At 42.6% G+C, this 25914-nt stretch overlaps 1 protein-coding gene across 3 annotated transcripts in view; it reads right to left on the bottom strand.

Moving 5' to 3' along the window:
- Positions 1-25914, bottom strand: part of LOC124550945 (eukaryotic translation initiation factor 5) — a 115785-nt gene that overhangs the window by 40428 nt on the left and 49443 nt on the right. For 2 of the 3 annotated variants that reach the window (XM_047125754.1, XM_047125755.1), the window contains exons 3-4: positions 5796-5907; positions 5211-5577 (exon numbers count right to left, since the gene is read on the bottom strand). In XM_047125754.1, coding sequence (XP_046981710.1) covers positions 5211-5367 — 157 coding nt within the window. In that variant the 5' untranslated portion in view covers positions 5368-5577; positions 5796-5907. Of the gene's footprint in view, positions 1-5210; positions 5578-5795; positions 5908-10329; positions 10430-20096; positions 20234-25914 lie in introns of those variants that run through there. The other variant, XM_047125756.1, reaches the window with a different exon arrangement.

Below are 25914 nucleotides of genomic sequence, written 5' to 3'. Positions count from 1 at the left end.
GTTGAAGATATCCTAGTTTTGTTTCTTTCAAGACAATACTGCACAGGAGTCCTAAAATTGCTGAAAACACGAGTGCACTGTTTTTAACTGCACTAAGGAGTAAAACACATGCCCATCTCTCTGCAAGTAATAATTTGGCTAAAGTAAATCTTTTCAATGTTCATTGGGAACATTGTGCAGATGTTCACACAAAATTTCAGCAAAATCCAAGACGGTAATGTGCAAACTTTTTCTGGAATTAGACCACCAGATGGCCCTTATATGAAACAATGGTGTGTCTTTTGCATGTCTCAAAGAAGAGACACTATGCATTCATGTAACTGATTTGCCTCAATGGGCAATGAATCCAGTCTTCAGTGCAGATGCACTTCTAAGTTTGACTTCCAGCAGGAATTTAAAATTAGCAAGCACGCAAGACACGGACAGGGACTGCAGATAGGTGGCGTTAGGTGAGAATGTGAATCAGCTGGGGAGTGCACCAAGATAGTCTGCACAATTGCAATAAACTCTGTGTCTGGGCGGCACAGTGATTAATGTAACTGCTTAGTATGTAAGAGATCCCAGGGTACAGTCCCAGTCAAGCACACATTTTCATGTGGCACCACTGTTTCTGTACAAATACCCAATGCAACATATTAGTGCCATGCAGTCATATAACCTATGTTTTGGTGAATATCAGTACTAACAAAGTCATTTTGAATTGTGCTTAGTGTGGCAGCCAATGACCTTGGGAATATTTTCATAAAACTATCTGAAATAGAACAATCTGTAGTATTTAACACGTATCAGTGAAAGATAAGAATTCTACAGGGTGATTCAAAAAGAATACCACAACTTTATGAATTTAAAACTCTGCAACGACAAAAGGCAGAGCTAAGCACTATCTGTCGGCGAATTAAGGGAGCTATAAAGTTTCATTTAGTTGTACATTTGTTCGCTTGAGGCGCTGTTGACTAGGCGTCAGCTTCAGTTGATGCTAAGATGGCGACCGCTCAACAGAAAGCTTTTTGTGTTATTGAGTACGGCAGAAGTGAATCGACGACAGTTGTTCAGCGTGCATTTCGAACGAAGTATGGTGTTAAACCTCCTGATAGGTGGTGTATTAAACGTAGGTATAAACAGTTTACAGAGAATGGGTGTTTGTGCAAAGGGAAAAGTTCTGGACGGCCGAGAACGAGTGATGAAAATGTAGCACGCATCCAGCAAGCATTTGTTCGCAGCCCAGGAAAATGGACTCGCAGAGCTAGCAGAGAGCCGCAAATTCCACAATCAACTGTATGGAGAGTCCTACGAAAAAGGTTAGTTATGAAACCTTATCGTCTGAAATTGGTTCAAGCACTGTCTGCAGCTGATAAGATTAAAAGAATCGATTTCTGTGATTTTATCCTTGCTCAAATGGAAACAGATGAATCTTTCGTTTCAAACATTGTGTTTAGTGATGAAGCAACTTTCCACACTAACGGGAAAGTCAACCGGCACAATGTCTGTTTATGGGGCACTGAGAATCCGCGGGAAACAACTCAGTATGAACGTGACTCGCCTAAGGTGAACGTTTTCTGTGCCATTTCAGCCAATAAAGTTTTTGGTCCCTTTTTCTTCGAATGTGCTACTGTAACTGGACTACAGTATCTGGAGATGTTAGAGAATTGGCTGTTCCCCCATCTCGAACAAGAAGCACAACAATTCATATTTCAGCAGGATGGAGCGCCACCACATTGGCACTTATCTGTCCGTAACTACCTGAACGTCAACTACCCGAGGCGATGGATCGGCCGCCAGGCAGCCCGTGACAGAGCACTTCGTCACTGGCCTCCAAGAAGCCCTGATCTTACCCCCTGCGATTTTTTCTTATGGGGGTATGTTAAGGATATGGTGTTTCGGCCACCTCTCCCAGCCACCATTGATGATTTGAAACGAGAAATAACAGCAGCTATCCAAACTGTTACGCCTGATATGCTACAGAGTGTGTGGAACGAGTTGGAGTATCGGGTTGATATTGCTTGAGTGTCTGGAGGGGGCCATATTGAACATCTCTGAACTTGTTTTTGAGTGAAAAAAAAAACTTTTTTAAATACTCTTTGTAATGATGTATAACAGAAGGTTATATTATTTTTCTTTCATTAAATAGACATTTTTAAAGTTGTGGTATTCTTTTTGAATCACCCTGTATATCTACAGAAGAAGGAACTGGCTAGGTGGCTTCTACTTGGTGAGTGGCAATTTTTATCTTATTCATCTTATTATGTCCCATAGTTTCCATTGTCTGATTACATGTGGCTTCAGCAACATATCAGAATCCCAGTGTCTTCACAATTGGTAGAATCGACTTTCACACCCATATGCCCCAAAATCAAAATGCAGCTGGGATATCTAAAAAGTTTTACGAACTGGAGCTGACTTCTGTCCCTCTTTATAATTCTTTACTAACTTGCTTCACCGATTTTCACTGCCTCCACTGATCTCTAAGCTCTCCACTATAGTTGCCACTACAGGTGAAAAATCAACTGAAAGAGTAAATTAGCTCACACACACTGAAAATAGTCAAGGAAAACATTCCAGATTAAAAAGTGCCTGAACTTTTTCTTTTACCATCAATACTGCATCCACTGTGACTGCATTATCACTGATACCTGTTAAAAGTGACAGAGCAATTGACATCTGAACCATTCCATAAAAATTTTTATTGTGGATATAGAAAAGATCAATGCAACAGTACACTGTAGGTTATTCCAAGTAAAGGTCCCAAAAACAGTATCATTTACTGACTGTTATAATGCCCAGATAATGTTAAGAACAGAAGTTCGTTGAAACCAAAAGTGAATAGCAATTAACTCCTAAGTTCAGATTAGAATATTTATCTTAAGGATAGGTTAGTCATCTATTGTGGCGGCGTATTTATCGCAGTAAAGTAGTTGATAATATTTAACAAGATGATCATGGATTCCAAATGAATTCATCTGGCTGAATTTAAGCAACAAAAGCCAGTCAAAAATGGTTATCTGATGCTTTTATAGACCACCTGAGTCAGGAGCTATAGTACTTGAGAGAACTTGCAGAAAATAGTCAATAGCTTTCCCGATTGTCCATTATAATGGAGGACAACTTCAACTAGCCATGTACAGATTGGGAAAGTCATGCTGTCAAAACTGGTGCTAGAAACAGATTCAAATGACATTCTGAACATCTTGATTGAGAATTACTTTGGCCAGATAATTGTAGAACCAACTTGAGAAGGTAACTTCTTAGACCTCCAGCAACAAACAAACCTGAACTTACAGACTCAGTTCATGTAGAGCAAGTGATCCTACGGCTGTGAGAGCAACTATAACTACAGGTATTACAAACAATGTTAAATGGTGAATATTTTTGCTTAGCAAGATGACAATATGAATTGCAGAGTACCTGAATAGTCAATATAAAATGTTAAGCACTGAGGACAAAGATGGAAAAATTCAAAAGCATCACTCACAAGTATGTTCGGAGCAAGGTCTTAAACCACAGTGTCTTTCCAATCTCTTATCAGCAGTGTTAGGAAACTGCTGTGTTAACAAATAACACCAGGTTTAAGGTAAGTTAACACACAGATGACTTAAGTTTAAAACAAAATGAGCATAAAGACAGTAATGAGACAACTGTTCCACAACTTTGAAAGTTTAGGCCTAATCGTTTCAACCCATCTGATTAAGAACCCTACGAGGGTTTAGCCTACAGAAAAAACCCCAAGCACTTCAAAGTTATGCATTCAGTCACACAGTGACCACGAAGGCACTGAAACATAAGTCCAAAACACTGAGTTCGGTATTCAAAATTGTTCTTCCATAGAACAGTGTTACTGTCCCTCCTTTCAGTCATCATATGAACACCAAAGCTTTGAAGAAATAACACAAAAAGAAGAATCTAATTCCATGCTTATGCAATGTAGAAAATGGTTTGAATTTTTGTTGGAAATGTCTCACTTTACCCGTATTTTTGCTTGACACTTGCAGAGTTTATCCAGGTTACAGCAGGAAGGGAATTCTTCCCATAGCATACACATCAAATGGATTTCCTCATGACGACGACGACGACTGAGGTAAGTTGTTTCCTTTGTAATTACAACTATTATAGGAACACTCTTCTTTTGCCGTTGCTGCAGTGACCACTATAAACAAGCTCATAATGCGCACCACCACAGTGTCGTGATCAATTTTGAATTGCACATTCGATATCTATTGTTTGGAGCCCATGGCTTCGATAGGCAAACATTCTTGGAAATTACCTAAATTGAAGTAAGATACTGGACATACACAGAAAAAAAGATTGATGACAAGTTGCTGGAAACTACAGTAAAATATTAGAGTAACAGGCGGATTCATAGAAATGTGAATCATCCATGAAGGAAATGGCTTCCAAGGCTCTCATTCCACCAGTTGGTGAGTACTTTTCATCATTGTGGGATCTTTGGCAGGAAGGACTGATGTATTATTTGACGTGAGAGCGTTACAGAAATGCTCAACAAACTCCACAAACCACCTGACACTGTGTGGCAGAGGATACGTCTGGTACCACTAACGGAACTGCCCCTCTTGCGAGAGGCTTTGTGCATTGCGGAGAGGTTTATACTGAAATTTCAAGTGAGTACTTCCTGGAAGGAGTCTGACAACATTACTTCGTCCCACATACATCTCATGAAATGACAACAGGGAAGCTCGAAAAAATCAGAGCTAATGCTGAGGTTAACCAATGATCATTCTTCCCACATACCAATGGAACAGGGGAGAATGGGAGGGGGTGTGTGCGGAAGGGGGGGGGGTAGAGGGGGGGGAGTTCAGTTAGTGGTGGCAGAAGTACCTTCCATCACATAATGTCAGGTGGCTTGTGGAGTCATGACAACGGTAACTTTTTTTTGTTGAGCTCTGAATCTCAATCCTTAAAATTTCACATTGATGTTTCTGGAGGTTACCAGTTACAAGAATTATTTTTGTGTTATTTCTTCAAAGCTCTGAACAGTATCTATGTTAAGAAGAATGAACTTACTACAAGTGTAATGGCCAGTAATAATTCAGAGGCAAATTTCCACAGCACTTTTTAAGTCAAAATTGTTTTCATCTATAATTCTTAACTAATAAATATTCACATATATACTAAGCTGAGACAAGCTAATAAGGCCAGTAATTTACAATTCATATTCTTACAGCAAACAGTTATTTAACATATATCAAAGAACTCACATGTTGCAGGACGTCCAATGGCTTTTGCAACTTCTGCCATATTTACTATGACTGTCTTGATGCCGTTGCCCTTGCCTTCGACTTTTGCCATAATCCGGGGCATCTTGTAGCGATAGAACGCATCGCTCACGTTCCTGTTTACGTTGACACTTCCCATCTTGCTGGGTACACAGTCGCGAGCAGGGGGTCAGATGGGACAAAATGCTGGCAGTTTTAGGTGTTGGGGATAGTGCAGGGTGGGGTTACCGCCTCAAGGCGTGTTCTAGCGCGTCGGCACGAAAGGAGGGAGAGAGCGAGAGAGAGGGGCAGTCACGTTTCTCTGAATGGCTGCAGCTTCCTGTGCCGATTACTGGAAAATTTTGATGTCCTGCAATTTAAATGAAAAAATTACTAATTGTAACACTGAGAATAGCACAGCAGCAATCTCACATTAATAAAATACATACAAATCAGTGTTACCATGCTTTAATTACTTATAAGTCTCTCAGGCTGCCTTATCAAGTACATAAATCTTCATAGTATATCGGCCTGCCAGTATCATCAGTGAGACTACACAGGACAGAAGCCAACATCCATTTTTCTTACCTGTAACTTATAGGTTCCTGCCGCTTAGATGAAATCATACACCTTGAGTCTAGGCCACGAACTGGCTCTAGGGCTATGTGGAAACTCCCAGATTTTCTTCTGGATAATGTCTCTGTAACAAAAATGAAGCAGTTAACATTTCAAATTTAAATAAGGTGGTCACTGATTGTCATATACACTGACCTGAACTTTATTCTTCTGGTCTCTGTACAGAAATCTAGGCTGTGGTGTTTCAAGAAAGTGATTATGCAGGAAGTGCAAATAGAATTATTTCAGACATTGATAAACTTGATATTTTTACATTTGGTTTAAAATATTAAAATCAAGCGCATTCTTTTGTCTAAGCTGAACATCGCTGTGTCCTCTCAGTCTATATCCTAACTGATAAAACGCCATGGAATTTTGTAACTTGTGTATCTTTCTTTCATACGTGTAGCCGTTCACTTCAGTCTTTGAGTCTTAGTCTCCCCCAATTGCAATTAGGAAAATCTCCAATCGATGTTTTTCCATCGAGATTTCGAATATACGCGCTCTGTCACAGGCATACAACTGCTTTTCGTGGTCACTCTCATTCATACGCATCAACATTTATCGTAATAAGTCGACAAGAATATTTTACGGTGAAAAATGAATATCTAAATGAGATTGTTGTCAAAGATTATTCTTGCGTCCTAGCGAACATTTGAATCTTTAACACATGAAATCAGAGATGTACGGATTAACTACTAGCAACGACCTATAACTTCCATGCTGAGCACAATTTTACATGAAAGTAATGCATACGTCGCAAGGCGGAATTTGTTTTCGTTTGCAATCGAGTTCTGGACTTTTTCTGTTAAAGAGCTAAGAGTAGAGTTAGAAATACTGAGATTAATCGACCTCAACCGCGTGTTTGCAGCAGTCATATGTCAGTGAGCAGTAATTATCTTGTTTGCCACGCAAACCCATAAATAAAATTTGCTGTGGCGCTTGCTCACGTAAGTTTTTATCAGTTTATTCAGACAACATTACGCAAGAATGGAAAAAAATTTCACAATGCCCACGACATTCGCTGAGGAATGCAATTGCGTGTGCGATTTAAATTTCATAACCTATTTTAATAATTTTCAACGTCGCAGGATCTGTGTAGTATTTTCAATGTATTTCCTATTTACAATATGTTACAAGCATTGTCCACCGTCTGTACTCGCCGACAATGCATGACGTCATTAGGGTACAGAGAAAGGTGTAAACTGCCTCCTAATTTAGCCAAATTACTGCCACGCAATTCGCAGTGTTACTTAATGGCGGCGACCCACGTTGCAACGGCCTTGGGCAAACCAGCTGGAATGTGAGATCAGGGCTGAACAAACTGGCTCGGCAAGCGGTCTGCCCCTGTGGACTACGAGCACTGCGTACTTTAAACAGCGGAAAAGCCGGCCACGACAGTTGTAAGTATACAACATTTTTACAGCCACCAGAATCTTATTTAATGTTGGGAAAACATGTTTTCAAAGGTGAATACAACAGGAGATAGGTAGTAAGAGAGAGCATTAATGAAGCTTTCGAAATTAATTTCACGGTTTCAAACAAAATACTTGTATTTTGTCTAGTGTAGCAGGGGATACAACCCGTCGGTTTTGGACAATGACGTCACAAGTCGCCAGTGAGCAGTTTACCATTTTCGCTTTTGCTGTTGTTTCAGTTTCGTTTTTTTACTGATTGCTTAATAAAGTGGATCTGTTTATTCTATCTCGTGAGATTTTTTTTATAATGCCAGAAAACACTTTTCAGCTACTGAAGGGAGCTACAACACTAAGAAGAATCGCTTCTCGTTTGGCGACTTGTGACATTGTCCAAAGCCGACGGGTTGTATCCCCTGCTACACTAGTCCCGTCTCCTCTTCATATTTAATTTTTTAGTCCTCAGCCTGACACTGAGATTAAAAATCTCATCCATGGACTAAGAGAACTGTTATAACGGAAATAGCATTTGACAAGCAAATGGCAATTGTTTTAAATATCCTGCGTTAATGTTATATACCTTACGATTCTGTACGACGACTTTCACGTCGAATGTTAGTTATGGAATTGTGCATCTACTTTTCATTTACGTAAGTTACGTATAACAACTTAATGCTTCATATAGTGTAACCTCAGGCATGTTTTCATTCTACACGCTCTTCACTCGCTGAAGCCACATACAAACCCAACACGTTAATTTTTTGAAATATGGAGAGATTCCCTGACTTCACGATAAATACTGCATCGATACTTGCTCAGGTGGATTGCTGCACGAACGTTTTAACAGTGACTAAATCTGCAGTAAATACTTCACTTTTTACCCGACAACTGTTAGACCGCTTCCATTCTTTTATGTGGTTGACCTGTTTGCCTTCTGAATGGTATTCATTCAAATGCACAACTATATAATGCCAACATATGATTAGTTTACTTCGTAGAAAGAACTGGTATCGAATTAATGGATAAGCAAAATGTTTCGTTCCTCTTACTAAGTTGCAAAATGTGAACAAATGTATGTTCATAACATTTGGGCGGGACTTCAATTACTTGGCTGCGTCCAGCCATTGACGGTAGCGAATTTATTAAACACGAGTTCTCCTTTACCCTGTCTACATCATGCAGAAGCTACAGAAACTTCACATTATGGAAGAGTGCTCGTAGTCTACATGCTGTATACGAGACCAAACCCATGCTTTAGATCATGGCAAACTTATTTCTTCTCAATACGTATATTTATTGCCAAAATATTACAGTATTGTTACCGCATTGGAGGTGAACTGCAGCTCTATAAACAGTTTTAAATACAGAAATTCCATCTTGCGCTTACAGTGACAATACACACTTAACTCTGACGACATTTCGTAGTTTTGAATTTTCCTTACACGCAGAATTTTATGAGTGACTAACACTAAGTGCCTTGGTTATACCCACACGAGCATTGACGGGGGCAGACTGGGTTGGAGGTGTTTGGGCACCACCCCGCCTACTGGAGTAGAGTTTTTATTCATTTAAAGGAGTCTAGAAATAAGTTCTCTGGGAGGCCGTAAGTTGGATATCTTCTATAAACTTTGCTCTCGTGACAAGTGTCGAAAATGTGCAACTCGTGAGAAATGTTAGTGTGTACCGAACCGTTTGCCATTGCAGCTTTTTCATTTTAGAATGCTGGGTACAACATGACCATCGACACTACTGCAACATCAAGTTTTTTGCAGACGGTTCATTTCGAGAAAATTTTTTGAAGGATAAAAATACATGCGTGGATGATGTCTCATTCACACCGCTAAAGGAAAGTATACATGGCATAATTTGACGTAGCGAATCATGTCCGTTGGGTATCTGCAACATTTAGGAGCGTCGTGGAGTCAGTATTCCAACCATCTCCCACCCCTGCGAAATATTGCCAATAAATCTTTGCTAACCTCCGAGTCTCCAACAACTACATTCTCTATTTTTAGCCTCAAGCTGTCTGGTGTTTCACGTATTATTCTAAGTATCAGTTCTGGGATCTGTCGAAATGGCCGTGTTCCCTCAATACTCATTTCTGTTTACTCTGCAGGGTACTCCGATCCCTCAGGTTTTGTAGCCGTAACTTTGTGAAGTAGCATCTTTCGCTTTTCCCTGTCTCTCTAGGTACCACGTGGCACCTTGAGAACTATTACTCTACCGTATGCTTTTATTTTAAAGTAATCTACTGTAACGCGCTCAAGTTCGCTCACCTTAAGTGCTATTTTTATCATTTATTATGTTAAAAAGTAATGGAGGATTAGCATTTGTTTTTCTCCGCCGATTCAGTGGTTTTCAGTCCTTTGATTGGTTTGAAGGCAATCAGGCTAGTCTACACAGTGAGTGCTCACATCCGCTCATATCCACCGAAGAACGGAATATTCAGTGCTACGTGACTGGTTATCTGGCCATTAATTTTTACAATTTTCAAATGGTATCACATCTCAAAGGCGTGTGTTCTCTATTTATCGTCTACTTATCTCTTCCCTGTTTCAGAAAGCTATTCTTGCTACAGTTGGTCAAAGTTTTACATCCTCTTCACTTCTACAGCCTCATTTTGCTACAGCGATACTTCTTTGCTGCTTTCAACGTCTCACTTCCTCATCCAATTTCCTCAGCGTCGCATGCCTGCGCTTACACTCCATTATCTCATTTTGTTATTTTCAAACCACATGCACAATCCTGTCATGCGTAGCTGGCTACGCGCTGGCAACACTGCACTCTGCCACTACTTTGTCAATCATGGAATTATATGTAATAGGAGTCAGATTACTGTGTTAACTGACGTTTTAGTCTTATTATATGCCTGATAGCGCCCGAATTTCGAAGAGGGTTCTCCACTTTCTCCACGACAAACGGAATTTACGAAGTCACTATAGAATGAAGGATTTTGGGTGTCTGACGACGCGAATGAGATCGCTGGCGCGGCCAGGCGGCAGCAGCGCGGCCAGGCGGCAGCAGGCGGAACAAGCGCGAGCGCTGGTGCCCCATTTGACCAGACTACGGACCCAGACCCCTGTCCCGCTCACCTGGTGTCCGCATAGGACGGCGCGCTGGGGCCCGCGGCGCCGCTTGCGCAGCCGCGCCTCGCCGGTGACGCTGCCTGGAGCCTCGTCTCGTCCGTGATGCCTGCCCAACACACCCAGTAAAAAACCGAGCGCCCACTCACTACCAACAACACATCGGCCGCCCCGGCTAGGCTAATGCTGCTCTGCGCTCACTGCTCTGCTGCCGGCCACAGCGGGAAGTACATAATACCGAACAGGGGCGACGGCTCGTTATTAAAGGTCTCTCCCCGATATGTGACGGCGGAACATGATTGCTTTGTATCATGAAACTCAGTAATAGCATGAAACTGTACTAGCTCCGTTCAGAAGATCACGACAGCGGTATATACACATGGAGTTTCGTACATTGCACCATAGTAAAGTATGAGCTACTGAATAACTGCACAGGAAAGCGATTTATTGCAAAATCCCCGATTAATCTGCAATACAATACATTTGCTCATGGTGTGGGTCAACTGGAAAGCCCAACAAGTGTTTATTCTTCCAAGTCTTCCTACTATTTACTTAAGTTTTCCAGCGTTGCTACTAATCCATACATAACAGTACATCCATGATGATACGAGAGAGAGAGAGAGAGAGAGAGAGAGAGAGAGAGAGAGAGAGAGAGAGAGGTGCGTTGTATTTGCTATGCACACTCATCACAAAAAAGCTGGTCGGATATTAGGCGGCATCGCGGTCTGTCTCTAACGCCTTTTGGAAATCGACGAACATCAGCTTTAATCACCAGAATCTACCTTTGTGGGGGTCTGACAAAAGGGAACGACCTCGGTCTTTACACGATCGTCGTTTACGAAATACGTAAGGATTCTTACAGGGGACAATTTTGTTGCAGGGTCTCTTAACATGCAAACATAACACGCGTTGAAAAGTAGGCAACGTCAATGATGTACACAGGTTCATAGTAGTAAGGGTAAGTCCGACGGTCCTCTTTCAAAACGGGAATTCTGAGAATTTTTGTATCTCTTGGTATACTTCGTTCCAAGAGCGAGTGCCAAGATTGCTGATATAAAGGGAGCTACGTTCTTGTTATGGCGTGAAGTCAAGCACCGGCACGCCAGTCGGGAACGATAAGAGATGGCTGTGAGAAGAAGTCAGCCAACCACACTCTGACCGGACCTCTGTGCAGGACGACAAACTCTACAGCACCGGCCCCTATGTGAAGGGGACGTACGAGCCGCGACCGACTAGTGACGGCCCTGTTCTACAGCAGCCTCAATTCTTTCTTACTTCGGAAATTTGTGGTGACGTCTTATGAGACCAAACTGCTGAGGTCATCGGTTCCTAAGCCTACACGGTACTTAATCTAACTTTAATTTACGCTATGGACAACACACGAACACCCATGCCCGATGCCTAAGGGAGGGCTCGAACCTCCGACAGGAGTGGCGGGGGAGGGGGGGGGGGGGGGGGGGGGGGACGCACGGACAAGGCGCTCTAGACTGCGCGGCGAGTCACTTCGCTCATTTTCTCTATTTAGCACAGACTTGGAATTGATTGTACTGAAGATTTATTATTTTGTATGTCGCCCTTTGCTTGCGGCACATCTTTGAAATTGCAAAAGTTAAGTACTGTAATAACTCATCACTAGGCTATTTGATTGACAGCGAACCGAGTACGCAGGATTCCTAGACACCACAGTTATTTTGTATACTACATGTAAATCGAAAAAGGGTATCCCTTCAGCTCCACTTCCCATTGATCTTCAGGGTTTCTGATGATTTTTCCATCCGGCAGTCACATATTTTGGTGTTCGCATGGAGGTTCCAACTTTCAGTCATTCCCACAAATGCAATTTGCGCGTACAATACTTTTGTTTTCGTAAACAAAGTTGACACTCGGCGCGGTGGCGGATAGGAACGACTGCAAAGGCATTTCTCATTTACAGCCGCTCCCATCAGCCAGCGCGCCGAGTGTCAGCTTTGTTTGCTCGATTAATACACTATTTCCGCCTTCTGTCATCCTCCGCTTTGGAGCCAGTATGGTCTTGATGAGACTCCAAATTACAAATGGAATAGCATACCCTGGAAAGCCAATCTAAAATACGTTGGGGGGTGAGATACAAAATATACCCCAAATAAGCATATCGGTATACATTTGGCCAACAGGAAATTTATTGTGTCCAATAATAACAGCGTCAAAATCAAGACAAACATTTTCAATGTATTCGTTCTCTCAATCAAGTATGGCCCAAATTTGGGTGCTTGCAGCTTAAAACCAAGTGTACAAAACTGAGTATGCCTACCCATTATCACCGTAAAATACCAATTTATTAACACTTAACAGCTCGGAAAAATTCCTACCAACACAAAAAAGGAAACCACCTACCAGAATCTCGCTCTTAACGAAACAGTGTCACAGGCAACATTCCTCTCCAATCCTAGGTTCAAATTATTCAGTTGTGACAAGATGGTTATTATCCTCCGACTTCTTCAAAACGAGCTTTGATAGTGTTCTAAACTGGACAATGACGTGAAGGTATACATAGTTTACTGTTCACGGAGGGTCAAACCAAGAAATCAAGCTAACGATGGAAAAAGATACAACACTGATCTAGAGGATAGATAAGAGAAAACTAGAATGGTATGACCATGTGAGACTATCGATGGTAACAAAACTTCAAAGTCCAGTTCCGCATTTCAGTCCTTCCTAGAATTCTCCTCACCCACAGAGACCGTGCATAATCAAAAGACAACTGGAGGACGAGTAGAGAAGCATTGAGATTGAGTGGCGGTAGACGGCGAACGATGCTGTAACAACCGCTGCAATATCCAGTGTATGGTCCTACACCGCCCATTTAATAGAGGTAAATAACTTCCGGCAATAACCAATACCAACATCAATTTTTCGAACCGCAACCCTCCAATCCCACGCCGGCTCAGGCACGACAGGTGACAATGAAGACTCCTCAGATTTCGAAAAAAATTGTGTGGTCTTAGAACCCAGAAAACAGGCATTCGAAATTGAGCTCAACGGACCTGAAGCTAGCGAAGCTGTCGAAATATCGCGAAAAATATGACAGCAACTCTGCTCCGAACTCCAGACCGCTAATATCGACGAGGAAGTCTGAAAAATCTATTTGCAAAACAAGGCAATTCAGTACATTATACGAAAGGTCTGCACACAGATGAGGGAAGCTGAAGCTTCGGCCTGGACAGCAAATGAGCTACTGTCACGGTATACGTCACGGCCGTATATCGATTGCGCCCGACCGCCCACGAACTGCTTCAAAGTCGCTTCACACTTGCCTTTATGCACCGTGGCATTCAACACTTCCACTGACCATACACTGCGCAACACGTTGCGAGAATGGGACAGTGTGGTGCCTGTGCCAAATTTTGAATTCACTAGCCTGACATCTTTCGTTGCTCCTTTAGAGAACTTTTAGCGTAGGTAATAATAAAACAGCTTCCAGTTTTTCAAAAATCCAGCAACGTGAACGAAGTAACGCCTAGTTAACCTAAGTGTTTTCGTTCACACCCGAGTTCTATTTTCACTTGGTATTTTGACAATCAAAATGAAATATCGAGACAGGTAAGTGACTGGAGGATAACCAACTAAAATCGCACAATGCGAATATCTAGACAGGTGTGTGAAGTATGCTAAAGAACAAACACCTGTTACCAGCGATCTGCAGAAGTTAAATGTCAGCATCAGAAGTGGCGAGCAGGTCTCCCAGTCGCGCGTGCTCTACGGTCCAGGCACCAGGGTCAACATAGGCGTTTCGAAAGAAGCCGCTGCAGAATGAAGGGGTTGCGAGTCAAGTGTTCTGAGTGGAACGCTGCAGGAGGGAAACCAGGAGCAGCAACCTTTTTGTACACTGTAGCTGCATTCACACCAAGTCACGTTTCGGGTATTCACCCCTCTTCAGTTTGCGTAATGCACTACTACGAGCTTGTTCCTATGGATTAGTCATCTGACACACACCTACAGGGCTATACCGTTGATAACCAGTTGTAGAATTTCGAGATTTTTATGCTCGCCATCACGACGTATTTTCGACGGAAAATCTCTGAAGTAATCAGTGATTCCGCAACAAAGGATCCTGTGAAACTCTTCTCGCTTTGTTCGTCCACGAGATCCACAAGGCAACTGAAACAGACGCCCAGTTTGATGTTCGACACAGTTCCGCCGTGTCCGCTAAAGAAATACGGGCTTCTGGACTATCGGACCAGTTTTTTCTTTGGACTTTAGTTATTAGCAAAATACAAAAGTAGGGAAGCTGTCGAAACCGTGTAAATAAAAAAATGGCAAATCTTCTGCAGTCCGAAAAGTTTGCAAATCAATGTCAGGAGGAAAACCTCAAACAGAGCATCTTGCTATTTGTCATTTTCCAAAACTATTATCTGGATACCGTTTTGAGAGTTAATGTTTTACCAATTTCAGACATCCAGGTCAGCTGTTAACTAAATTTTCGTAACAGCCTTTTTAGAAGTATTTTCTGGTCTGTTATTTCTTTTTTTTTAGTCTTTCTATGTCATTTGTCTGCGTCTGTCAATCATTCAGACAGTTCGCACTTGCTTAGCACAGGCTTATCGTATCAGAGGTCTCGTACTGGCTGGTTTGTGTGCACTCCCGGCCTCCAGCGAACAGTTGTCGCTCGCAAAAGTGTTTATGGGCGTGCGCCACCTACCCACTACAATGGTTTCACCCGATAGGGGGATCGGAGCAGTCCGTCGCCAGAGCCTGCGCTGTAGAAGCAGAAATTAATGGAAAGTTGATGGTAAAGGTTACAAGATACTGGGCGATTTTTAGGTATTCATGAAACAATTGCACTATTAAACTTTTTAACTTCGAATTACAATAAAGTGACTAAGTGGAGATTTTAATTGGAACATTTTTGGGCGTACGACGGCTACTGTAGAGCTATAAGGCGATGATTATGATGGACTTAAGTCGTTCAACAGCCTCGGCATCAGCGACCTCAATGGACAACACAGACATCCCGTGGTTGGAACGATGTCTGTTCCCACAAGCCTAACAACTGCGGCCATTGCCATGGAACATTTAGCCAGGCATTCTATACGTTATTCCCTTGCCATTTCACACAGTCTCTCTCCCCCCCCCCCCCTCTTTTTATTTAAATTCCTAGTACTCAACTATCCCCTCTATGCGCAAATCAACTGACACCTAAGTCGCAAAAAACAGTTTTTCTGTTCCTTCACTTCCCTGCAGTGTGTAGAATGGTCAAATTTTATACGAACCCGATTACGAATTTTACTTCCGTCTTTAATGAAACCACCTTTTATCACCGTTAATTCCATAATGATGAAACAGACTCAACATTTGTGTTTACAACAGCAAGTGCCAACAGTCAGTGGATAGGTTCTCTGCTATCCAATCTGTTCATAAAATCTGAGCTGCAATGTTTTCCGTCAAACTGACTTTCACGTCCTTCACTCAGAGGAAGAGAACCGTAATGACACTTTCTTTCGAATGGGAATGAGTACAGGCATGCTACTTGTAAATTATGAACGCCATCATTGTCGAGATGAATGCTATACCAGCATGCCATTTTGAAAACATTGTCTCTAAGAAAAATGGTGAATGAGAAGCATTAATTCTGGTGTGGACTACACATTTAAATTAGACTTATTTCGGTACTGTATTATAGAAAAGGGTTTAAAAATATCCAACTAATTCACAGCTCCATGGATGGATAATTTTTTTTATTAATTGAGCGGTTGATCGGGAGGAATGGAATTGAGAACACCATAACAAAATCTGGATAATGGAGACGTTTCCAGCGCTAAGTGTAATTTGGAGAGGCTTGGATTTGGTGTATGTGGTTTCCCATGGGAGACTGCAACTGTTTGGGTATAAACACCACGCTATGCAGTGCGTCCCGCGACCTGAGTTCAGAGTGCCTTCTCTCCACCAACCGTCGTTCCCCTTCCCTCCCCCAGCAGTGATGATACTTCCTACAGCAGCTGCTACGGCGGTCGCGTTTTACGTTTTGACAAATGACAGGCACACGGCGCTAATGAGGTGTTGCATTGCTATTGTTTTAGAAAAGGCGACTCATGAACTGGCCGGGTACTTTTTTTTAGAGTTAGAGAGTGTTTAAAATCGCTGTCAGGACACAAGCTCTGCGTGAAGTTTTTCACTGGTTGAGAAGTTAGAACGCTTTCGTGGTCATTAAGTACTGCACTCTTAACGCTTAGAGTGGTGCAAAGTACTACATATACTTGATCCTAATTACTGTATTGAAGCCTTTGTCTCCCTCTAAAATTTATCCTCCCCTCTCCTTTCATTAGAAAAACTGATTGCTTTATGACCCGGGATGTGTCCTGTAACTCAATCCCTGTTTTACTGGAGTTGAGCTTTATCATTTCTCCCCAACCCACTGAGTATCTCCAAGAATTATACAATCTATCAACCTACTCCGCATTCTCCTGTTGCTCCACATTTTATATGTATTCTCTTTTTGTTTCAACTTTCCTGGAACGCATTTCACTTCCGTAGAAAGCTACATTGCTAACACCTTCGGCAAAGACTTCCTAGCACGTAAATTTAAATCTTAAAAATTCCTTTTTATAAATGTTGTTACTGTCAGATTGCATTTTATTATTGATTTAATCTTAACAATTTTCAAGACTGTCCATTACGCTAAAATGCTCAACGTTCAGATCGAATGACATCTCACTCCGTGTTTGACATCTTTAGACATGTCGTAATCCTGATTTCTGGACAAGTTGCAAGTGTTTTGTTTCTTGTATTTTATCCTCGAAAACTGCACAATTTGGACGTCTCCGGAGCGTTATCTAACTCTACAATGCTAAAAATATAGAGCTTGCGTTTTCACGTCTAAAATTCGGCGTGCTGTGACTTAGCAAATGTCTCGGAGTAGTGGGGCACACACGGCACACGTGAGTTGTATGTGCACCACACTACTACTTTACCAGCCAAGGCTATATAGAAGACCTTCTGAGAAGTGATTGTGCAAATGATTTGTCCAACGCGCAACGTCGTCGTGTGCTGACGCCCTTCGAACGGGGTACGGTGGATGGTGCCAGACAGATAGGAATTTCGATTTCGGCAGTGATGCAGAAATTCGGCTTCACATGTTCAACCTTGTCAGAGGAGTAGTGAATGGGTGAATGAGGGTGTCACAGTCCACAACAGTTTAACTATGGGCCGTCCAGCCGTGACCGGCGACATGTGTCCCAGTGGATAATCCGAAGAAAAATGTTTTCAACGCTGTATGGGAGCCGACGCCGTACAAGGGCGCCACTGTCAACCCGACGTCATCGGGCACAATGGCTTGCCTTTCTCGCAAATCACCAATGGGTGGACACTGGAACAAATGACGTAACGTGATACTGTTGCACCAAATCACGATTTCAATTACACCACGGCAATGGGAGGCGTAGACCACACGGATTTATGGATCCCGAGTCAAGAGGGTGTGGCCTGAGGCTGTGGTGTCATGTCTGGGATACATTTTCCTGGGACAGATTGGGTCCCCTAATTCTGAAAGGGAGTCTGAATAGAATGTTGAGCTGCTTGGGAACCATCTCCACCCATTATCGCCCTTCCAACACCCCGACGGGTCTGCAGAGTTCGAAGACGATAATGCGCCGCCAAATAGCTCAACGTCGTCCGGGAATGGTTCCAGCAACATGCAGTGGAGGTCCAAAGACAGAGATGGCCACCCTAGAGCACAATTTTTAACCCTGTCAAGCATATCTGGAACACAGGCCCCGTACCATAGATCCGGCACCCAAGAACACACCAGAACTGGCTGTCACTCTGCGAACTATTTGGTGTTAGCTGCTTCCAGACAAGTACCAGAGACTCAGACACACGCCGTCTCACTGCAGTCCGCAGGTTCAGAGGCAGCCCCACGCGATATTACGTGCCTATTTCAAGACATGAGCTGCCAGTGTAGTCTACTGCCTCGCGAGTTCCTACATGTCTCCAAAAACGCATCCTCCCAATCTGCTACAAGTCTTTTTTTTTTGCAAAATCTAATTGTATTCTGCAACCGTAACAAACTGATGGTTCAATACCATTCATAACTCTCATGACGGGAATAAGGAAAATCGTTGAGGATTTGCAGAAAATCGGGCGCGTAGCTATTGACAGTGTACGCGTCGAAAGAGCAGCAAAACGAAACCAGGGAGGAAGAGAGATACAGCTCGAAGTTTAACAAAATGACTCCCGGACCTCGCGAATGCAACGTTACACAAGGTTAGACAACTGTTTGTACAGACCTGCCTCTTGTGGCGCCAGTGGAGACATGCTGGCGCTGCCGGCGGCAGTGCCAGTATTGATTGCACGCGGCCAGCGCGTGGGAGGGAGTTGCTGCGCGTAGATCAATGGGGACGTGCCCGCCACTGGACACCGGCGCCTCACCGGGCAGCTCCGCGACTAGATGGCAGTCTCAGCACGACCAACGAAGCCATCTCAGTTCTGACTTCCACGAACAGGATTGTCCAGCGATTGCGGGAAGTTATCGAGATACCGCCGAGATGTAGACTTCTAGCAACAGCTGGAGAAGACTGTAGAAACCGTTCGTGTGCCTAGTTCAAAGATCGCAGTGCTTCCTACCAGCACACAGACGCCACGATAACCTCGTACAGGGGCTCTCAGTGCATGAAAACTGGCACTTACCTCTCACGAAGTAAACGGTACAATTCCATCGTGCACCACGAAAAGAAACCATCAGATGTGGAGAATTTCCTCCGAAACACTGAGAAATAAGTAAGCTGATATTGCAAAAGCCTGTATCACATTAGTACTAATTACTTACGTTTCCACCGTTTTTAGCGAGGCTCCTACCAACTTCTGATATGGATTCACAGTTTACTGTAATACCTAATGGTTTATATAGTAACAATGACATCCAAAAACTGCAGCAAAAATTAAATGACACGGTGTGCACTACTATGGAAGTGGCTTAAACGAAATTCTTCAATTTCGTAAATTTCCTGGTGACATCACTAACGATGCCCTCCTACTCTGAGCAAAAGTAAGAACGACATACTAAAATGCTTATTCAGCTTAAGCACGGTTAAATTAAAATGGAATGAAATACAATACAGACATGTATTTACTTCCTTCAAATGAAGTGGGTTGAAGACACGCGGTAATAGGAAAGCTACGTAATTAGCGAGATAAGTCAAGCTTTTATGAAAAGCTGAGAGCGAGCTACTGAGGAACACGAACTTATTCGCAGGCAGTAAGTGGAGACTTTTCATTGTCCGCCGAGACTGCAGGATCCACATGAGCTACCAGTTTAACTTTTGTCAGCGAAATCAAGCTGGTATGATTACCAGTGGTAGCGAAATTGGTATTCCACAATTTGATATTCTGGTGAAGTAAGACCACTTGGAATATTTCAACTTGTTGCTAAGTTCGATTAGCACCTTTACTTCTTAGCAACATTATTACAGACCATCATTCTGCACTACCCCACTGCGTTATCTGTAATCAAGATAACCGTATGTGCATATGTACTAGGTAAAGTGTAAACCAGATATAAGGAGGTAAAAAACTGACGGTCCGCTGGCACTCACGAGCCGCTCGCTAGCTTGTCTTCCGTGACAGATCGGCCGCGGAGAGCGCGCTATTCTAGACACACTGAGTCACGACGAGGGACAATTTCGCCTTCACAAGAACCGGCACGTTTCATGGCGAATACATCCGAGTGCCTCCGTGCTAGCGGAGGAAGGGCCAGCAGTGAGCGCAGCCGGGGCGGCGCCTACGGCTACGGGGCGCCAGCCAACCTGCTACATCCAAAGCCGCAGCCTTGGTCGCCACACATAACCTCGCTCCCACGCCGGCCGGACGGACGGACGGTGGTGGTGGTGCCGCTGACTGCTGACTGACTCGCTGCAGGCCGCCGCTCCGCTCCTGCCGCCACTGCCCTCCGCCGAGCCACTGGCCGCAACCCCCGGGGAGGCCTGCCGAGCGAGCGAGCTATCGATCCATCGACCGCCGCCCGGCCAATGGGGTGCCAGCCCAGGGGGCAGCACGGTCAACGGTCTGGAAACGTCGCTAACGCCCACGCTCCGCAATTGCCTTAAACGCTGTTTCCCGAAATGCTACGCCAACACAAAAGGCACACAATCCGTCTACTACTAATTGTGTGGCGGAGGGTGCTTTGAGCAAATATTAGTCACTCCCGGCCTATTCTTTGTGTGTGGTGAGAGGAAACTAACTATCCGTGCGGGTTCCGAACAATCAGATTGCCTGACAAACTAAAATCAGTCAGGCTCTGGCTACGTCACTCCTCCGAAATATCCTTCCTGCAAGACATGCAGAAGAACTACCGTTAAGTTTAGAAGGTACCGGCGGTAGGGTATCAGTGAGGGCGTGTCATTGGTCGTTCTTCCAAGTCTCCTTCAACTAACAGGTCCCCAGCGGCAGGACTGACATTTTGAAACAACTTATACATACGGTGATGCAGGCTAAGCTCGCAGTTATCATACCATGCACTCGGCCCCTTCCTCTCTTGTGAGCCCTCGTTTGCGAGTAATCGAGGAAAAAGTATTTTGGAATTTCGCGTGATGCACTAGAGCTTTGGATTAGTAATGTTATTCTGACAACTGCCGTAGCTTAACGATTATCGCGGAGTCCTAACACTAAAGGTTGTTGATTCGAATCTACTTAGGTGCATCTAAACTACTCTAATACTAATCAACAAAAATTTTCATGTTTTAATTCAAGTAACTTGTTTAAATAACTTATTTCTATTGCCTTGATAAGTCATTTTAATCAGCGTATGAACTGTTTCTATGGCTCTTTTTCCTATTATTGTTTTTCCACTTGGGATCTTTTGAATGTGACTATTGTTATGTTTGATATATCAAATTTGTCCACTTTTATGATTTTATATTCTTGCCCGTGTTATTGCATTCATTCGTTTAGTATTTTTATTCCTCATTTTGCTGGGATTTCGTTTTACTTGTAATTCCTTCTCACATCTTCACCTGCGCTATTTAGTGCACAGTGCAATAACAATTTATGTTTTAAACGTTTATATGGCGATTGTCACTCAAAAATCTACATAACGAAAATAACTTTTCTGACACCACTGGACTGTCAATAAACAGATTAGTTCGTCTTTTGTTCTAAGCGATAAATCGACATTTTTCGATGTTTGGCTCTCATGACAAAAATAATGAAATTCACTTGCACAGAGATTCCACGTGGGGAAAGAGTGACAGGAAAAAGAAATGAACAGTTAATACTCTCATTAACATGACGTGGGAAAGGAACAGAAATAAAATCGGATTTTTTTTTTATTTTTATCAGTAATTTTTCCTTAGTCTGACGTCAGCGGAACTCATGTCGCTGCCTGTACGATCGGGGAACTCCAGAATCATCTCTGGCTCGCCCCTCGCGCTTCTCAACAGCTCTTGGCTGGCACTGTTCTTTGTTTTCAACAGTATTTTGCATCGACGAGTGCACGTGTTAAGTTGCTGGTTGCGTTTAAAAGATTTTATTATAATCTTACTATAATTGTGAGGCGTTTCCTCATGAATGGACCTTCGTGTAATAAACAAGCCAATCAAAAGCTGTGGAGAGAAAAGTTTCTGGAGGAAGTTTTGAGAGTGAAAACAATTATATTGTGTTATCAGTAGACGAATTGCGGATTTGGCTAAACAATTAGAAGACGCAAGACAGTTGAAAAAGATCATTACGAAAAAGAAACGATTTACTGTTTTGAAAATTGGTGATGTGAAAAACTCATTGCACGGTGTGTATGGAATATAAAATACTTTGTTCCAAGCTGATGAACTTTATGATGTGACTGACGCAGCCCATGTAGCTGTGGGCCATGGTGGTGGCGATAGGATGTTAGCAGAGACAAAAAGATATACCAATATCAAAAAGGAAATAATATGCCTCTGTTTATCAATGTGTGATGTTTGTCAACAAAAGACAAAAAATGGCTACTTTCAAAGCCTACTCTCCATTCGGATATGAGTAGCAGATGCCAAGTCGATCTGATTGATTTCCAAACCCAACCAGACGGGAATTTAAGATTTATTCTAGTTTACCAAGACTATCTCACAAAATTTGTTCGCCTTGGTGCGTTAATACCAAAGAGGGCTGAAGAAGTAGCTTATCATTTGAATGACATATTCCTAACCGTAAAGGCGCCGTGCACTCTACAATCTGATAATGACAGGAAATCTGTCACTAATGTTATAAGTGAACTCTCAAAACTAAAAATTGTGCATGGACAACCAAGGTACAGCCAAAGTCAGGGTTCCGTTCAACGTGCCAACCAAGACATGGAATATGCAAGTTTTTGGGTAAAGGACAACAATTCGTCGAAGTGATCGGAAGGATTAAGATGTCTAATTCATGAAAAATCGAGCTGCCCACTCTGGCGTAAAACAATCACCTTACAAAGCATTATTCGGAGTCAAACCTAGAATAGAACTTTCCACTTCCTCGTTGCCTCCAGAAATCATAAATGATATTCAGGATGAAGATGACCTGAAGAAGGCAATCTAAGATGACAGTAATACTGAACAGTACGAAGACAGTGATAAAGTTGTTAAAATTTAATACAACAAGCTACAAGAATGAAAGCTGCTTCAGACAAATCTCATCCACCAGAATCGACGTAATACTTCAAAAGACTGATGGCAGCTTCTATGAAGAAGGCACCAAACATGGCGTACTTCAAAAACATTATTGCAGATATAATTAAAACTTTCCATGATTTTTGTAATATTAAAACATTTGTTTTAACTGTTTTGAGAACTGATTTCAACGTCTGCAGTCAGAAGTTTTTAGATGTGGGAGATATTAAGCAGGATATTGAAATATCTAAGGTCTGCAGCCACGAAACGTTGTACCAGAGCAAGGCATTGTGAAATGCAGTTGCATGAAAAACTGTACAACAAACAAACTGTAAGAAAAACAAAGTACTCTGGTGGCACTTAGAATTGCAAAGTAGTAGTAGTTGTGGTCTTCAGTCCAGAGACTGGTTTGATGCAGCTCTCAATGCTACTCTATCCTGTGCAAGCTGCTTCATCTCCCAGTACCTACTGCAGCCTACATCCTTCTGAATCTGCTTCGTGTATTCATCTCTTGGTCTCCCTCTACGATTTTTACCCTCCACGCTGCCCTCCAATACTAAATTGGTGATCGCTCGATGTCTCAGAACATGTCCTACCAACCGATCCCTTCTTCTAGTCAAGTTGTGCCACAAGCTCCTTCTCCCCAGTTCTATTCAATACCTCCTCAGTAAACCTTGCAAAATAAGAAAATAAGTAAATAAGCAAATTGCAGATAAGGTGATTTCTGTGGATGGATATATGCAAGTTGATCTAGTGATAGATGTGAAATCACTGATTAGTTAATAAATAACTTTAATGAATCGTTGACTATTTTATTTCTATTCGTTTGATCAGTTTGCTTTGGAAAGCTTATAAAAGATACCAACTAGGTGAAATTAGTTCAGACTAGGGCGTCCCAGTTTATCTTAAAGCATGTAAATTCTAACTAGGATAAACTGATTAGAGCTAGCCGAAACTGTTTTATACTATCGGTAACAGGATGAACGAGTTTGACCAAGGCGAAACTAGTTCATCCTAAAATCGGGTTTGGCAGGTAACATATGCACGTGAAGCTGCATTAAGTGCCAGAACCACAAACAAGGAGCAGTTTACAGCTGTCTCTCGGTCCTACGTTAAGTTGCTGCTGGGTTGTCGCCAATACAGCCAGCCACCTTGTCAAAACGCGTGACACACAGTTCATTATGTATCGTACGTTACGGCAGATATGAATCGGGAAAGACGCTACTACTCTACCGAAAGGCAGCACCGACACACGTGAAGTAGAATACGCCTCAGTACAGAGTTCCCACTGTCAGGTGAGGAGCCCTCCCAGACAATGCAGCCGACCGCAGAACCCTCGATACGGACCAATTTCGCTGCCGTTATCGGTCCTAAAAAGCGTTTGATGCAGCTCTCCACGCGAATCTATCCTGTGTAAACCCCTCATTTCTGCTGAACTATTGCAATCTACAGCCTTTGCCTCCCTCTACAATTTTTACACTCCACACTTCCCTTACTGAATGGGTTATTCCTTGCAATAGTGTTAATCTATCTACTGTTTCAATCAGTCTAAACAAGGCCCCTAGACAAGCCGACGTTCAATCAGACCTACTGGCAGCCACGGGAGAGCCAGCCGTGGAACTCTCCATCTGATGTGCAAAATATACGAGAGAGGCGAAACACCCCCCAGATGAAATGAAATGTCGTGTGACGAGGGCCTCCCATCGGGTAGACCGCCCGCCTGGTGCAAGTCTTTCGATTTGACGCCACTTTGGCGACTTGCGCGTCGATGGAGATGAAATGATTATGATTAGGACAACACAACACCCAGTCCCTGAGCGGAGAAAATCTCCGAACCAGCCGGGAATCGAACCCGGGCCCTTAGTATTGACAGTGTCACGCTGACCGCTCAGCTACAGGGGCGGACACACCCCCCGATTTTAAGAAGAATGTAATGATTCCAATCCCAAAGAGACTGATGATAGGTGTACATATTACCCAACTACAAGTTTATTAAGTCCTGGTTACAAAATACTAACTACTACTTTACAGAAGAACGGAGAAACTGGAAGAAGCCGATTTCGGGGAAGATCAGTTTGGATTCTAGACAAATACAGGAACACGCGAGACAAAGTTAATTGGAATACTTTTAGAAATTCTTAAGTCAGCAAGAGTAAAATACAATGAGTGAAAGGCTATTTACAATTTTACAGAAACCAGACAGCACTTACAAGAGTCGAGAGGCACTAAAGACAAGCAATGGTTGAAAAGGGGCTGAGACATCGTTGTAGCTTTTGTCCGATTTTATCCAAAACGTACATTGAGGAAGTAGTGAAAGAAACCAAAGAAAAACTTTGAGAAGGAATTAAGATACAGGGCTACGAAATAAAAACCTCTGAGGTTTACTGATGGCATTTTAATTTTGTCAGATACAGCAAAGAGCTCTGATGAGCAGTCGAACGCAATCGACAATGTCCAAGACTAAGAGGGGCATGAACGCAGTCTCATTAAATCAGGCGATGCTGAGGGTATCAGATTAGGAAACGAGACACTTAAAGTGGTAGATGAGTTGTGGTATTTAGGTAGCAAAATACCTGATAACAGTCGAAGCAGAGGGGCTATAAAATTGAGACTGCCAAGAAGAGTTTCTAAAGGAGAGAGATTTGTTGAAATCGAATATAGACCTAAGTGTGAGGAAGTCTTTTTTGAATGTATCTGTATGGAGAGTAGCGGTCTATGGAAGTGAAACAGACGATAAACAGTTCAGACGAGAATACAAGCTTTTGAAACATGGCACTACAGAAGAATACTGAAGATCAGGTCACATAATGAGGTGTTATTGAATAGGATATGGGAGAAATTTACAGTGTCAAACATTTCACTTATATTTAGTCACATTTCTTACGAAAATTATGTCTGAATATAGATTTACTGTCCAACTTGGATTTTCACGTAAGGCAACATTCCAGAAAGTGGTCTTCATATTGGACGCGAAAGAAAACGTTTTTCGGAAGCGCTTTTGTTA

This window comes from Schistocerca americana, chromosome 9 (assembly GCF_021461395.2).
Source record: "Schistocerca americana isolate TAMUIC-IGC-003095 chromosome 9, iqSchAmer2.1, whole genome shotgun sequence".
In the NCBI taxonomy this organism is placed as follows: Eukaryota; Metazoa; Arthropoda; class Insecta; order Orthoptera; family Acrididae; genus Schistocerca; species Schistocerca americana.
Note: the sequence above shows the minus strand (reverse complement) of the source record. Positions and strands in the feature narration are given on the sequence as shown.